This window comes from Chiloscyllium punctatum, chromosome 2 (assembly GCF_047496795.1).
Source record: "Chiloscyllium punctatum isolate Juve2018m chromosome 2, sChiPun1.3, whole genome shotgun sequence".
Lineage (NCBI taxonomy): Eukaryota > Metazoa > Chordata > Chondrichthyes > Orectolobiformes > Hemiscylliidae > Chiloscyllium > Chiloscyllium punctatum.
Genome location: NC_092740.1, coordinates 74180735 through 74194448, shown reverse-complemented (window position 1 = coordinate 74194448; position 13714 = coordinate 74180735). Strand labels below are relative to the sequence as shown.

Genomic DNA, 13714 nt, shown 5'->3' with positions numbered 1-13714 from the left:
GGATTAACAATTCTAAATTAACCAGGGAGGTGCAGGCTAGGTGAGACAGCCATGGGAAATGCAGGGTTATAAGGATTGTGGGGGGCGGGGGATGGGGGTGGGTGCGAGGTGGTTGGTTCAGGTGGGATGCTCTTCGGAGGTGTGGTGTGGACTCAATAGGCTGAATGGCCTGTTTCCACACTGTAAGGATTCTAAGATCTACATTTGATTATTTTGTTCTGTAATTTATGTTTGAATGTACTGTTAGAGACGAGAAATGAAAAGGATTCTGCTCTTGCATTTCTGCGTATTATTTTATATTTTATTCTTTGAAAGTCCACGCTACACATATATTACACAGTATTTCATAAGTAAATGTAACCTTCTGTGAATCAGAAGCTTTGATTAATAAGCACCAATCTTTCCTGCACACGCTGGATCATAAAAATGTTACTATACATAGTTCTAATACTGCACTTACTGTTACTTGTTTTCATACTCCAGCTGAGGTCTAATAAATGTCTTGCATAAGTTCAACAGCACTTTTTTGCTTTTACACTCTATGCCCCTATTAATGAAGTCAAGAATGCTGTATGCTTTAGTTGCTGCTCTCTCCATTTTCAAAGATCAGTATACATATAAACTCAGGTCCCTCTGATCTTGCAATCCCTTTAGAATTGCACCCTTTATTTTATATTGTCATTCAGTGTTCTTCTGACCAAAGTGCACCACCTTTCACTTCCTTGTATTTAACATCATCTGCCACCTCTCCACCCACTGCAACAACTTGTCAATGTCCTTTTGTAGTTCCACATTTACTTCCCCATAGTTTACGGTTCTTGCAAATTTCATGTTACCTACAAACTTGTCCTACCTAAATTGTCCCCTACACACCAAGATCCACAACATTAATACATGTCAAAAAGAAGCAAAGGTTCCAATACCAATCTCTGAAGATCTCCACTGCAAACCTTCCTCAAGCCCAAAAAATATCCTTTGACCATTACTCTGCTTTCTTTCACTCATCCAATTTTGCATCAATCTTGCCACTGTCCCTTTTAAGCCATGGATCACAACTTTCTTCACAAGTCTGCAAATGTTTTCTGGATACTATGTCATAAGTGTATTCCTCATCAACTCTTTTCATCATTCGGGTGGCACGGTGGCACAGTGGTTAGCACTGCTGCCTCACAGCGTCAGAGATCCGGGTTCAGTTCCCGCCTCAGGCAACTGACTGTGTGGAGTTTGCACATTCTCCCCGTGTCTGCGTGGGTTTCCTCCGGGTGCTCCGGTTTCCTCCCACAGTCCAAAGATGTGCAGGGTTAGGTGAATTGGCCATGCTGAATTGCCCGTAGTGTTAGGTAAGGGGTAAATGTAGGGGAGTGGGTGGGCTGCGCTTCAGCGGGTCGGTGTGGACTTGTTGGACCGAAGGGCCTGTTTCCACACTGTAAATCTAATCTAATCTCTTCAAAAGACTCCAAGTTATTAAACTTGATTTCCTCTTTAGAAATCCACATGGACTCTTCCTAATCAACCCACCTTTCTCCATGTGAAAACTGATTTTATCCTGTTCCCACCAGTTTCTCCATGACTGAAGTTAATCTAACTAGTCTGTAATTGCCGGGATTAGCCTTACAAACCTTTCAGAACAAGGTGGTAATGTTGACAATTCTCCAGTCTCTTGTCACTTTCCCAGAGTCCAGGGAAGACTGAAATATTTTGACCAATGCCTCCTGTGATGATGCTGCTCCTTTAATAAGGTTATGTTGCCCTTGGGTTTTTTTTTCAGGATATTGTAAAAGCACAGGTTCCGAAAAGTCTGGGCTTGAATGGGTTTTAGGGCCAGTTTGATTATAGCTAACAGATACTTCCTCAGTAAAAAGGCTTTCAAGTTTTAAAACAAACACTTGTACATTGAAAGAGGAGTGGCTAATTCTTCCAGTTCAGCTTTTTTCTGGTTTAATTTGTTTTTTCTTTGGCATTCTGGCTATTCATTGAAAGCAGGCAGGCAGGTAGACGCTGCTGGGCCCAAAGAATCAGGTCCATGCTGATTCGCCTCTCTCTGACATCTCTCCTGTAAGATCTTGTGTTTGATTTTATCTTTTGTACCAAAGGGTGTTGTTGCAAGTTTTTGGAACAGCATCATTAAGTCGGGGTAGTCTGTTGGTTTTTCGGAGAGATTAAGTTACTCGGTATTCTGTTCTCTTTTGTTTGTGTAATAATAATGTTTGTTTCTACCTCCTTTATCATCCAGGGAACTCTGAATTTGTTAGTCCTACTTTTTGCATCAAAGAATATACTTTGATTGTACCATATCAAATACTCCTTGAAGTTGGCCAATTATTCAGTCACTGATCTTACTGCTAACCTTTTTCATCCAATCGATCACGCTCAGCTCTGTTCAAGCCTCATTGAAGTCAACTGTCTGCCAATTCATTTTTCTTGCTATGGATTGTTGCATGTCATTCTCCAACACTAACCTGAAACTTAAAATACAGTGATCACTATCTCCAGAATGATGCCTCACTGATACTTGGTCCACTTGGCCCCATTTTCAAAGTCCAGGTCCAATAATGCATCCTTCCTCGTATACTCTTGGACACAATCCAGGAACCCTTGTTCCTTGCAGTCCCTTATACTACCAGTATCCAAATCTATATTTGGCTAATTGAAGCCCCCATTTTAACTCTTCTATAATGATGGCAATTCTCTGTCATTTCTCTCTACTTTCTTTCACTAGTTTCCACTGGTCAGTAAACTACATTGAGCAATGTAATTGTACCAACGTAATTGAGTTGTAGTCAAAATGACTCTATACTTGAACTCTCTGAGATATGTTTTTTATCCAGCACTACAATGCTGTCCTAAACCATAACTGCAACCCTCCTACTTTCCTTCCCCTTTTATCTTTCCTGAACAAATTAAAGCCAGGAATATTTAACACCCAGCCTTGCTCTTCCTTGAACCAGGTCTCCTTCACCACTGAAACATCATAATTCCACATTGCAATCTGCATTTGTAACTCCCCAACCTTATATACTGATTTCCTATACATTATACATTTACATACATGCAGGTTAATTGCTTTGGGCTTCTTTTCTCCCTTTTTTTTGACTTTACTTATTATCTTTCAATTTTCTATTCTAGTGCCAGCTGATTCTTTAAGTATTTTGTTAGCCCTGGTATTCAGCTCTAATAGATTCTCTTGATTCCACAACTCCTGCCAAGTTCATTTAAAGCTTACCCAATAGCATCAGTGAAACATTCCACAGGGACCTCAGCCCCATCTCTGTTTAGAAATAACCCATTCAGGTTGTACAGGTGCCATCTTCCCCAGAGCCAGTCCCAGGAATCTAAAGCCACCCTTCCTGCACCACCTTTCAAGCCTCACATTCATTTTCCTTATCTTGTTCTTTCTGTATTCACTACTCCCAGTAGTCTGGAGAATGCTACATGTTGGTCCTCCTTGCTAACTTTCTACTTGGTTCCCTAAGTTTTGATTTCAGGGCCACATCTTCCTTCTCATCTAAGTCATTGGTACCGATGAGTACCACCTTGATGTCAATCTTTTACAAAGTCCAGACCAATGTAAGCAAAATTTATTCTGGAATGAAGTTTGAGCTGTGATACCAGCATAGCAAAATGTTCAGGAGCACCAAGCCAAGGGTCGTACATATAATTTTCCCCCAAATGTTTCCAGTCTCACACATACTGTTATAAAAAAGAAAGTAAAATGATATGGAAGATTCGTCCAAAGTCACCTCACCCTCTGGATGGTCTCAGGGTGGCAAAGACAGATATTTTAATATTTTAATTGGCTTTTTTGATCTGAGATGACATTGAGTATAGAAGTTTTAGAAGTGGACAGGAGTTAAAGTAATTTTGGAAGAATGATTCTCAGATTAACAGCAACAAGAAAACCATATCCAGTTACGTTTTAAGATAATTCAGACTGTAATCTAGTAAAATGTTGCAAAAACATTGAAATTAATGCGGTATCATTTGAAAGGTAAGATATACATCAAAAATTTAGTGATGCAAATAGTTTTGCTTTCAGGTTGACAGTTGAAGTCACCTACCTACCACTGGTGTGAAAAAAAAGATTGACAACACATTAGAAAAAGCTTGTTAAAATGTTATTGAAATGCAATACATACTTTGAATTTCTGTTTTCCTTTGATTTCCCGAAGTAGTCTTGCTTTACAGTGCCACTTGTTGTATTAACTGTTATAATAGGTAATCCTTCCTGCATTGTCCATGTGTCCATGATGGATTTTATTGATGTTGGCAGTTTAATAACATCCTGACTATCTATTGCCTAGCGAAGCAGAAATCACCAATTAGCAATCAATTAATTGCCCATCTACTGCAGATAATGAGTTAAATTTTCCAGTAATTGATTGTTGAGTGACTTTTAATAAACTCATGTAACAAACTGTAATTCTTTTAGAACAATACCATCAAACATCACTCAGTGTGAAAGGCAGCTGCTACCGACAAGGAATATTCAACATAGGGTAAAAAAAACTTTGCTTAACTTTAATTTATTCATCAGTTAGACAATGAATAATTGTTCCTTAAAGACTATATCTTCACAAAAAACAAAAAGTATGATTTCCACTCTGTCATAAGAGTGAAACCAACAATACAAAAACCACAAGGCTAAATAGGAATGTTTTTAAATCTAACTTTAAAAGCCTGGTTCAGGCAGTGTAGTAAAACTGATGGAAATGGAAAAAAAAACAAATGAAACTAGTCTGCTGTATAGGGTAAAAGGATTTGCCACCTTGAAGGTTTTGAATCTCGAATACATACACATGTTCCAAACGGTTTTGATTAAAGGGCTAATATTTTTGTATGACAGCAGCTTTGAACATTATTCTTATAAATAAATTTAAAACTGTGTCTTTCTATTGATAATGGAATTCAGAATATCAGACTTGATATGCTTGTCCTGTACTCACTATGTGGTTTCCCAGTTGAGATGATAAAATGCCAATAATAGCTTCATTGTTTGCTATTTAAGTAATTCTTAATAACAGACAAATTACTGCATTATAATAGAAGTTTTACTAGATTGAGTCAAATATTAAAAGAGGTTTTGGTATGATAAAATAATAAATTAGTTGTGTTTCTGACAAATTGCAACACATGATGTAATAATAATCCAAACACTTCATCATGTCCTGAATTTTTTGATGGTGAATAAGATGCATTTTCTATTAGTTTCAATGAGGTTGGGGCTGTCTTAAAGTGACATAATATTTTCATTTCAAAGTGCTGTAGAAACAAGTGTATTAATGCTTGTCAGGTTGGATTTAATATTCACGATGTTCCATCCTCTTCTGTTTGCCATACGTTTTTTTTCTGAAGTGGTGCTTTCACTTTAAAGGACGTTTAGAGGAAACATTGCTTTTGGGCTAAGCTTTATTCTCTTTATAGTACTGAAGGTGATATTGTCATAATTTCAAATGAAATATTAGTTTGTGATGGACCGCTATGAGAAAAGGTCAACTATTTTATTTACATGTAATTTTAAGTGTGTACAGTATATGAACTGATAACATGGCATCTCATTCTCCCAAATCAGCACGGTGGCACAATGGTTAGCACTGCTGCCTCACAGCGCCAGAGACCCGGGTTCAATTCCCGCCTCAGGCGACTAACTGTGTGGAGTTTGCATGTCTTCCCCGTGTCTGCGTGGGTTTCCTCCGGGTGCTCCGGTTTCCTCCCACAGTCCAAAGATGTGTAGGCCAGGTGAATTGGCCATGCTAAATTGCCCGTAGTGTTAGGTTAGGGGTATGGGTGGGTTGCGCTTCGGCGGGGCGGTGTGGACTTGTTGGGCCGAAGGGCCTGTTTCCACACTGTAAGTAATCTAATCAAATCGATCATTCTCAAAAGCTACCAGGGAAAAATAATCAATTCCCAAGGTTTCCATTCCCATTTGAACACAGGAATGTGTAATTAGGTTGCATTCTACTCAATGCTTCTTTGGTTCTTTTAATATAATTAGTCTGGTGATTTGTTTCCTTATGTTTCCTGGGCCATGTGTGAACTCTCCCCATTATGGTTTAGCAGACGGAAGCATAGGACTAGGATAAATGTCAACTCATCTTTCTTTTTAGAAAGCAGTTGTACCCATTGGAGTAATCTGTAATTGGGTGAAAAAAAGAAGATGGGATGAGTATTTTCTCACAATGAGGGGAAAAAGAGCTTGCAGCTATTATATTTCTAACATGATTACATTAGTGGGTGTGCAGATGTAGCATAGATTAAGAAAGGCAAAGGGAATCCTGGCATTGATTGCAAAAGGACTGGATTACAAAATTAAAGAAGTATTTTACAATTATAAAAGGCATTGATGAGGCCACACTGGAATATTGTGTCCAATTTTAGCCTTCTTACTTGAGGAAAGATGTGCCAGCACTGGAGGCTGTTCAGAGGAAGTTCACCAGACTGATTCCAGGGATGCAAGAACTGTTGTATGAGGAGCGGTTGAATAGCTTATACTCACTGGAGTTGAGAGGAATGAAGAAGGGCCAGCAGATTGAAGTTTACAAAATGCCAAAGGGGATTGATGAGGTGGATGTTGAATAGATATTCAATTTTATGGTACAGTCTAGATCATTATAGATATTGAGTGAGAGGAGGTAGATTCAAAACTGAGATGGTGAGAAGCTACTTCCCTTGGAGAATTGTGAATCTGTGGAAGTCACTGCCCCAGAGTGCATTGGAGGCAGAATCAATCAACAGATTCAAGAAGGAAATAGATAGGTTTCATAGATTCATAGGTCCATACAGTGCGGAAGAGGCTCTTCATCCCATCCACTCTACACCAACATAACTACCTCTAAGAGTGCGCTAATCCCAATTTCCTGCACTCACACCATATCCTTGAATGTTATGATTTTTGAAGTGCTCATCCAAATGTTTTTTTTAAAGATTGTATGGTTCCCAGGTTCCATCCCATGCCGTGTATTCCAGTTGATGAAAAGTGGGATAAAGGACTATGGGGAGCAGGCAGGAAAGTGGAGTTGAGATCAGGATAAGATCAGCCATAATCATATTAAATATCGAAGTGGGCTTGAAGAGCTGAATTGCCTACTCCTGCTCTTAGTTCCTGTGCTCCAAGTGGAAGCTCAGCAGTAGGTGTCTAGTCTAAGTGCTTTCTCAGAAAAAGATTATAGTGCACAGAAAATTGTCACTGTCACGGAGATTCAAAATTTGGAGCAACGATCAAAACATGGAGCAAATAGTTCAAATACTCCATTCATACACATAGTATTCCACAGTGTCTCACGAAAGAATAGCTTCCAATAAAACAATTTAAACTCAGGCTATATTTGCAATTATCATTCCCCTCATGGTAAAGCAACTATGCAGCAGGAAAGAAACAAAAAAAATTAAACAATATATGATTAAACAAAAAAACAAATTAAACAAAAAACCTCGACAATAGTACATGGAGCCCCTATAAATATGGGTTAAACCCACCATCTGCAAATGATTCCACACGTCATCTGCCTCAGCATTTGAATAGGAAAAGGCCTTGAGATATGACTGTAAAACAAAGGAGACTGAGTGTGAAGAAACAAAGACAAGTATTCGGTGTGAAAACAAACAAAAAATCTTGAAACAGTTTCAACTCAAAACATGAATTTTTATTTCACACTTTAAATATACTGACTCAAATCAGGAAAAATCTTTTTTAAACTCACTGTAAGCCCTTTTGAAAACAGCTCCTCTGTCATAAAGTGGGAGATCATATCGATAACAGAGGCACCCTGTGGTTGGAAGAAGAAAGATTTATGGGTTAACATAATAATGATATGATATGTTACATACCTGACTACTTGCACTTATAATAAGACTGATGTAACTTTTCAAAAAATCAGGTATGATTTGGCCATTATGGATTGGGAGCAGATATTGTTTGGTAAATTGGTGATAGAGCAGTGAGATGCATTCAAAGCAAAAAGAACAATACAGCACAGGAATAGGCCCTTCAGCCCTCTGAGCCTGAACTGCCACATTTTGTCCTTCCATACTAAAACTATCTTCACTTACAGGATCCGTATCCCACTATTCCCTTCCTATTCATGTCAGGAACATCTTGAATGCTGCTAATGTGTCTGCTTCCACCACCTCCTCTGGCAATGCGTTTCAGGCACTCAACATCCATTGTGTGGAAGACTTGCCTCATACGTCTCTTTTAAACTTCCACCCTTGCACCTTGAACCTGTGTCCTCGAGTAGTTGACCGCTCCATCCTGGGAAAAAGCCTCACACCTTCCACTCTATCCATGCTATTCACATCTTATATACTTCTATTGGGTTGTCCCTCAACTTCCCACATTCCGTGCAAACCAACATAGTCTATCCAACTTTTCTTCATAGCTAAAATCCCTCATACTGGGTAACATCCTGGTAAACCTTTTCTGTACTCTTTCCAAAGCATCCACATCCTTCTGGTAGTGTGGTGACTAGAACTAGATGCAATATTCCAAGTGTGGCTTAACTAAAGTTCTATAAAGCTGCAGCATAACTTTTTTATCCTTACACTCAATGCCCCCTCCAATGAAGGCAAGCATACCATAAGCCTTTTTTACGACCTTACCTACCCTAACCTGCCATCTTCAGCGATCTGTGGACCTGCACACATAGATCCCTCTGTGTATCAACACTCCTAGGGTTCTACCATTCATTGCATAATTTTCATCTGTACTTCACCTTCCAAAATGCATCACCTCAGATTTGTCTGGATTAAACGCCATCTGCCATTTTTCTGCCCATGCCTCCAACTGATCTATATGCTGCTATATCCACTGACAATCCTCTTCAATATCCACAACTTCACTAATCTGCCCACAAACTTATTAATTAGGCCAGCCACATTTTCCTCCAAATCACTTATACTGGTGCAGAGGTCCCAGCGCCAAGCCCTGTGGAACACCACTCGAAACAACCTTCCATTCCAAAAAACTTCCTTCCACCACTACCCTCTGTCTGCTATGACTAAGCCATTTCTGTATCCATCTGCCAGCTCACCCCAATATCATGTAACTTCACCTTTTGTACCAGTCGACCTTGTCAAAGGCTTTACGGAAGTCCACGTAGACAACACTTTTTCCTCATCAATCATCTTCATCACCTCCTCAAAAAACTCAATCAAATTAGTGAGGCACGACATCCCCCACACAAAACCATGTCGTCTATTGTTAATAAGTTAATTTGCTTCTAAATGTTTATCAATCATATCCCTGAGAATCATTTCCAATGATTTCTCTACCACTGGTGTGAGACTGAGGCCTGTAGTATCCTGAATTATCCCTGCTACTCTTCTTAAACAATGACACAACATTGGCTATTCTCCAGTCCTCTGTCACCTCACCTGTAGTCAAAGAGGATACAAAGATGTCAGTCAATGCTCCAGAAATTTGATGTCTTGCCTCCCGCAAGAAGGAAGTGGGGAAAATACAGGGCCAACATGTTCCTATAAAGATAAAAGTTGGGACCAATAAATCCAGCAAACCTTGCATATCAAGGGATAAACAAGATTGGATAAAGAGAACAATCGAAACAGATGGTGGATACTGAGGGCTCAAAACAGCAAAAGCCATAGGGGAGTACTGAATGTGCAAGAAGGAACTTAATGGAAATTAGAAAAGCAAAACCGGGACATGAATGGAAAATCCTAAGTTATTATACATGTATATTAAGAGTAAAAGCATAACTAGAGAAAGAGTGGAGCCCATTAAGGACCACTGAAGTAAATTGTTTGTGGTGCCAGGAGTAGTAGGTAGAGATTGAAATGAATACTTTGTGCCAATATTTACTAGTGAGAGGAATGATGTGGGTACAGAAATCATGAAGAAGGACTATAATGTATATAAGAAATTAGCATTGACAGAGAGGCAGTTCTGAGTGGTTTGGCTGGTTTAAAAGTAGGTAAATCCCAGCCTGATGAAGAATATCTCAGGCTGTTAGTGAGTCAAGGGAGGAAACAGCTGGCAACAGGAGAGGCGCCAGGGGACTGCAGGACAGCCAATGTGGTATCGTTATTCAACAAGGGAGCAAGGGAAGAAAAAAACAGGAGACTGCAGTCCAGTCAGTCTAACTTCATTGTTGGGAAATTATTGGATGTAATTCAATAATTGTGTCTGTATCCTCTAACAATCCTCTTCAATATCCACAACTTAATTTACCACAGGCTTGCCACTTCTGTTCTCATGTTCATCAACTGATCTTTTTCACTTCTGATTTATGCATCTCAATGTGAAAACCCAATTCTCTGCCTTATTGATCTCACCAAAATCTAAGGAGGCAATGCAGAAAGACAATGACAATTCACCAGAGAAGATCTCTCTCTGAGAAGGTGCACTGTTATGCAACTCATGTTCAGCCGGTGTATGTTTTGAATGAGTCCTGTGACAGTGCAGACCCACAGCGATTGTCTTTCCTTGAGATGTTCTCCATATCAATGTGCATTCAACTCTTGCAGGGTTAGGGTTAGGGACATTAAAGTCATGAATTAGAATTGGATCATTATGCAGGATCAACCTTCAGTGGGATTAAGTACCAGTACACTGGATATCACTGGAGCTTGGTGTGTTTGACTGTCAAGGTGGGAAGATGGGGGCTTCACAGATAACTTGTGACAAAATTAAACACAGAAAACTGCGTGGCAAACAAAACCTAGTCAGGTTGACTTAATGCCACTGAAAGATGATCATGTATGATGATAATTTAAAACATTCTTACCTTTCCTCTCTATAAATGCTGACTGATCTGAAGATATCATTTGAAGATATCATTTTATCAATTGCCCTCACAAACTTATTAGCTTCAACTTTGTATTTCAGAAATTGAAAGCCAATGATTCCCAGCTGTATTGCATGTTTTATTGCTTTATTATTACTTGAATTGATGTAATGTACTATCTCTAGCCCAAGATTTCAGTCTTTGAGCAGAACCTCTCAGCAGTGGATATATTCGTTGATCTCAGTAGCACACTCTCAAACTATCAATGGTGATGAGACACATGCAAACATTGTAGAAGGCCTTTTGCTTTTGGAAGACTTCCGACATCATGGGATGATGAGGAATAAGTCTGCCTGCCAAATTGGGAGCCCCTGTAAAACATTACTCCAGCCTATTCCGCCCTCTGCATCTGAAACATGAACTATGCACCAGCATTATGCCAAATAAGCACAATCCACTGTCATTTCAGAAGCTTCTGTAAATTACATTGCAGAACAAAATACCAGACATGGAGGTGCTCACTTAAGCATCCACACCATATAGAGACAGTCACAACTGAGCTAAACTGGTCATGTAGCCAAAATGCCATATACTTGCTTACCAAATTAAATCTACTATGGAGAGCCTGGGTTTGTGTACAATATCATACTAGTCAAGGAAATGTTATGTAGACACTCTAAAGAGATTTGCTATTGACTTTGAATGCTGGTTGTAGTTTGCATAGGAATGTCGCACCTGTCACAACCAAATAATATGACGTAGCTTCCTTCAAAAGAAAGTGCATATCAGGGACAGGAGAAAACACAAGAAGAGGAACTCCTGAGCCACTAGTTCACCCGAAGCTTCTTTAGGTTGCAGCATCCTGTCCTATTCTCAGCTTTTAAGGGTGGATTGGCCTTAGGAGTTACCTATATATCCCCAAGAACCTGACCAAACACCTCAGGCATGATGGATATGGTTATCTTCACTTCAAAGACGAACAAGAGATTATCTGAACAGTATATCCTGATAATGTGAATATACCTGTATTTCCTCATCAAAAGCTTTAACAAGTCAATCCCTACATTTGAACTGAAACCCAATGGATCTTTTACATTTGGTGTAAAATTTACCTTAATGTATGTGGTGTCGCTAAACATTTCCATGATTTCGTCAAATGTTTCAATATCTTCTTTCTTCATAGACAGTGAATGTGAAAAAATATTCTCCTCACTTTGGAACACGAAGTATTTCAAATGAATTGGGTATCTATGTTTCTGAAATAAAATCAAAACAGCAATAAATTCACTATACGTGAATGATATAATAGCCTATTCCCTTCACAGCTAAGTACAATTTACCCTACTCTGAATTCTGCCTCATATACACCTTGCCCTTCCTGGATTGTTGCTGACCTTAAACAAAATAATCTAATCTCTGGATTATGGATTACATCTCTCACATCCTTTTTGTTCATGCTGGGCTTTGCTTTCATACTTTTAATGTTGAATTTTTGACATGTTCATCTGATTGGATCAGGGCTTTGCCAGTAAATGGAATAGGGAAAAATAAGCTCCATTCCTTATCCACGGAGTATTTGATTACTGACACATGCATTTTAATCATCTATCCTGAATCCCAATCCTAGTCTAATATTTTTATTTCTGACATTTAACTAAGCTAATTAATGTAATAACAATTATTTTAGTTGTAAATCCATTTCTCTTATGTACCACCCTGATGTAAATTAATAACTAATTAATCATTAAACAATCTCATAATGTTGTATTTTCTTAAGTTTTTGTTAAATGTGCTCAATATTAATGTAAAAATAAACTTTGAACATGCTAATAAAGTTACTGTTTAGGAAATAAATCTTAAAGAAGTCAATTATGACACATTGCAATAAATAAGTATTTACTTATCTTTCGCTACAATAAGCTCAGTAACTTTCCCTTATAAATTTATTTTCTGAGCCAGACATCTTTACAATTGTTTTTAAACATTAATTCATGTTAAAGTCATTCTTGATGTGATGCAAAGTGTATGATTGATATAAATTAATATAATTTATTTAGAGTTTAGGTATTTTTAATTGGTGGCATGTGGGTTTTGCTCTGTTCCTGAAAGAGTATAATGGTTACATTGTCACTCTCTCTGGAATCATTATTTTAAAGCAAAGGTATTAGAGACCAGTTGATGAGGGTGCCTTCTAGAATGATAATCTGAGTTTGTTTGTAATTGGAGAGTTTTACGATTGGAGAGAATAAACAATGGAATTCATTAGCTTGCTTTTGGTTTAGAAGAAACAGGTTTTTTTTGTACAGGAACTCATACATTGGAAAGCCTTTGGGGCAGTTGACTGAAAGCTGACTGGGGTCAGATATAAGAACAGTTTCTCCTGGGAAAAGAATTAATTTAGAACATATAGGAAAGAAATTATCTCAATGTAAGTACTTGAAAATTCTTGAGAAGAAGTGATGGTTTAGAACCCTGGAGAGACTAATTGAAGTTAAGAAAGTTTAAGCTCAATTGCATGAATAATCAAGGAAGAGTCAATTAAGGTCTCAAGACTGAGAATTGAAAGAAACAATTAAATCAAACTTCAAGACATGATAAAAAATGGGATTCCCTCTCTCTAATATTTGAGTAACTTAGAAGTGTTAGGATAGGTGAGATTTTATTTGCCATGTATTTTGAAATCTTTCAGATTGTGTTATACATAAATATCTTGATTTGCTCTATTTTATCTTAATTTATTTTGTATAATAAATATTTTCTTTTTTGTCAAAACCAAATCTTTAGAATTGTGTTCTTACAGTTCAGTGAAAGACCAGCTCAGTAAATAGAGAAAAACAAATTATGATCTATCAAGCCAGATTTCAATCTGGGAACTCACTATTCTAGTACTAACATCAGCTAGGATCATAACACTTAATATGGCATTAGCTTCAGATTTCAAAAGCTGGGTACTATTTTCCTTATTTTAGTGTTTC

The 13714-nt window shown here is 38.1% G+C and overlaps 1 protein-coding gene across 1 annotated transcript in view; it reads right to left on the bottom strand.

Annotated features, from left to right (window-relative positions):
* The window catches only part of LOC140485702 (aminopeptidase Q-like), a 149230-nt gene that overhangs the window by 74662 nt on the left and 60854 nt on the right, over positions 1 to 13714 (bottom strand). Inside the window, exons 7-10 of the mRNA XM_072584132.1 lie at positions 11852 to 11995; positions 7698 to 7763; positions 7474 to 7539; positions 4137 to 4297 (exon numbers count right to left, since the gene is read on the bottom strand). Coding sequence (XP_072440233.1) covers positions 4137 to 4297; positions 7474 to 7539; positions 7698 to 7763; positions 11852 to 11995 — 437 coding nt within the window. The remainder of the gene's footprint in view (positions 1 to 4136; positions 4298 to 7473; positions 7540 to 7697; positions 7764 to 11851; positions 11996 to 13714) is intronic.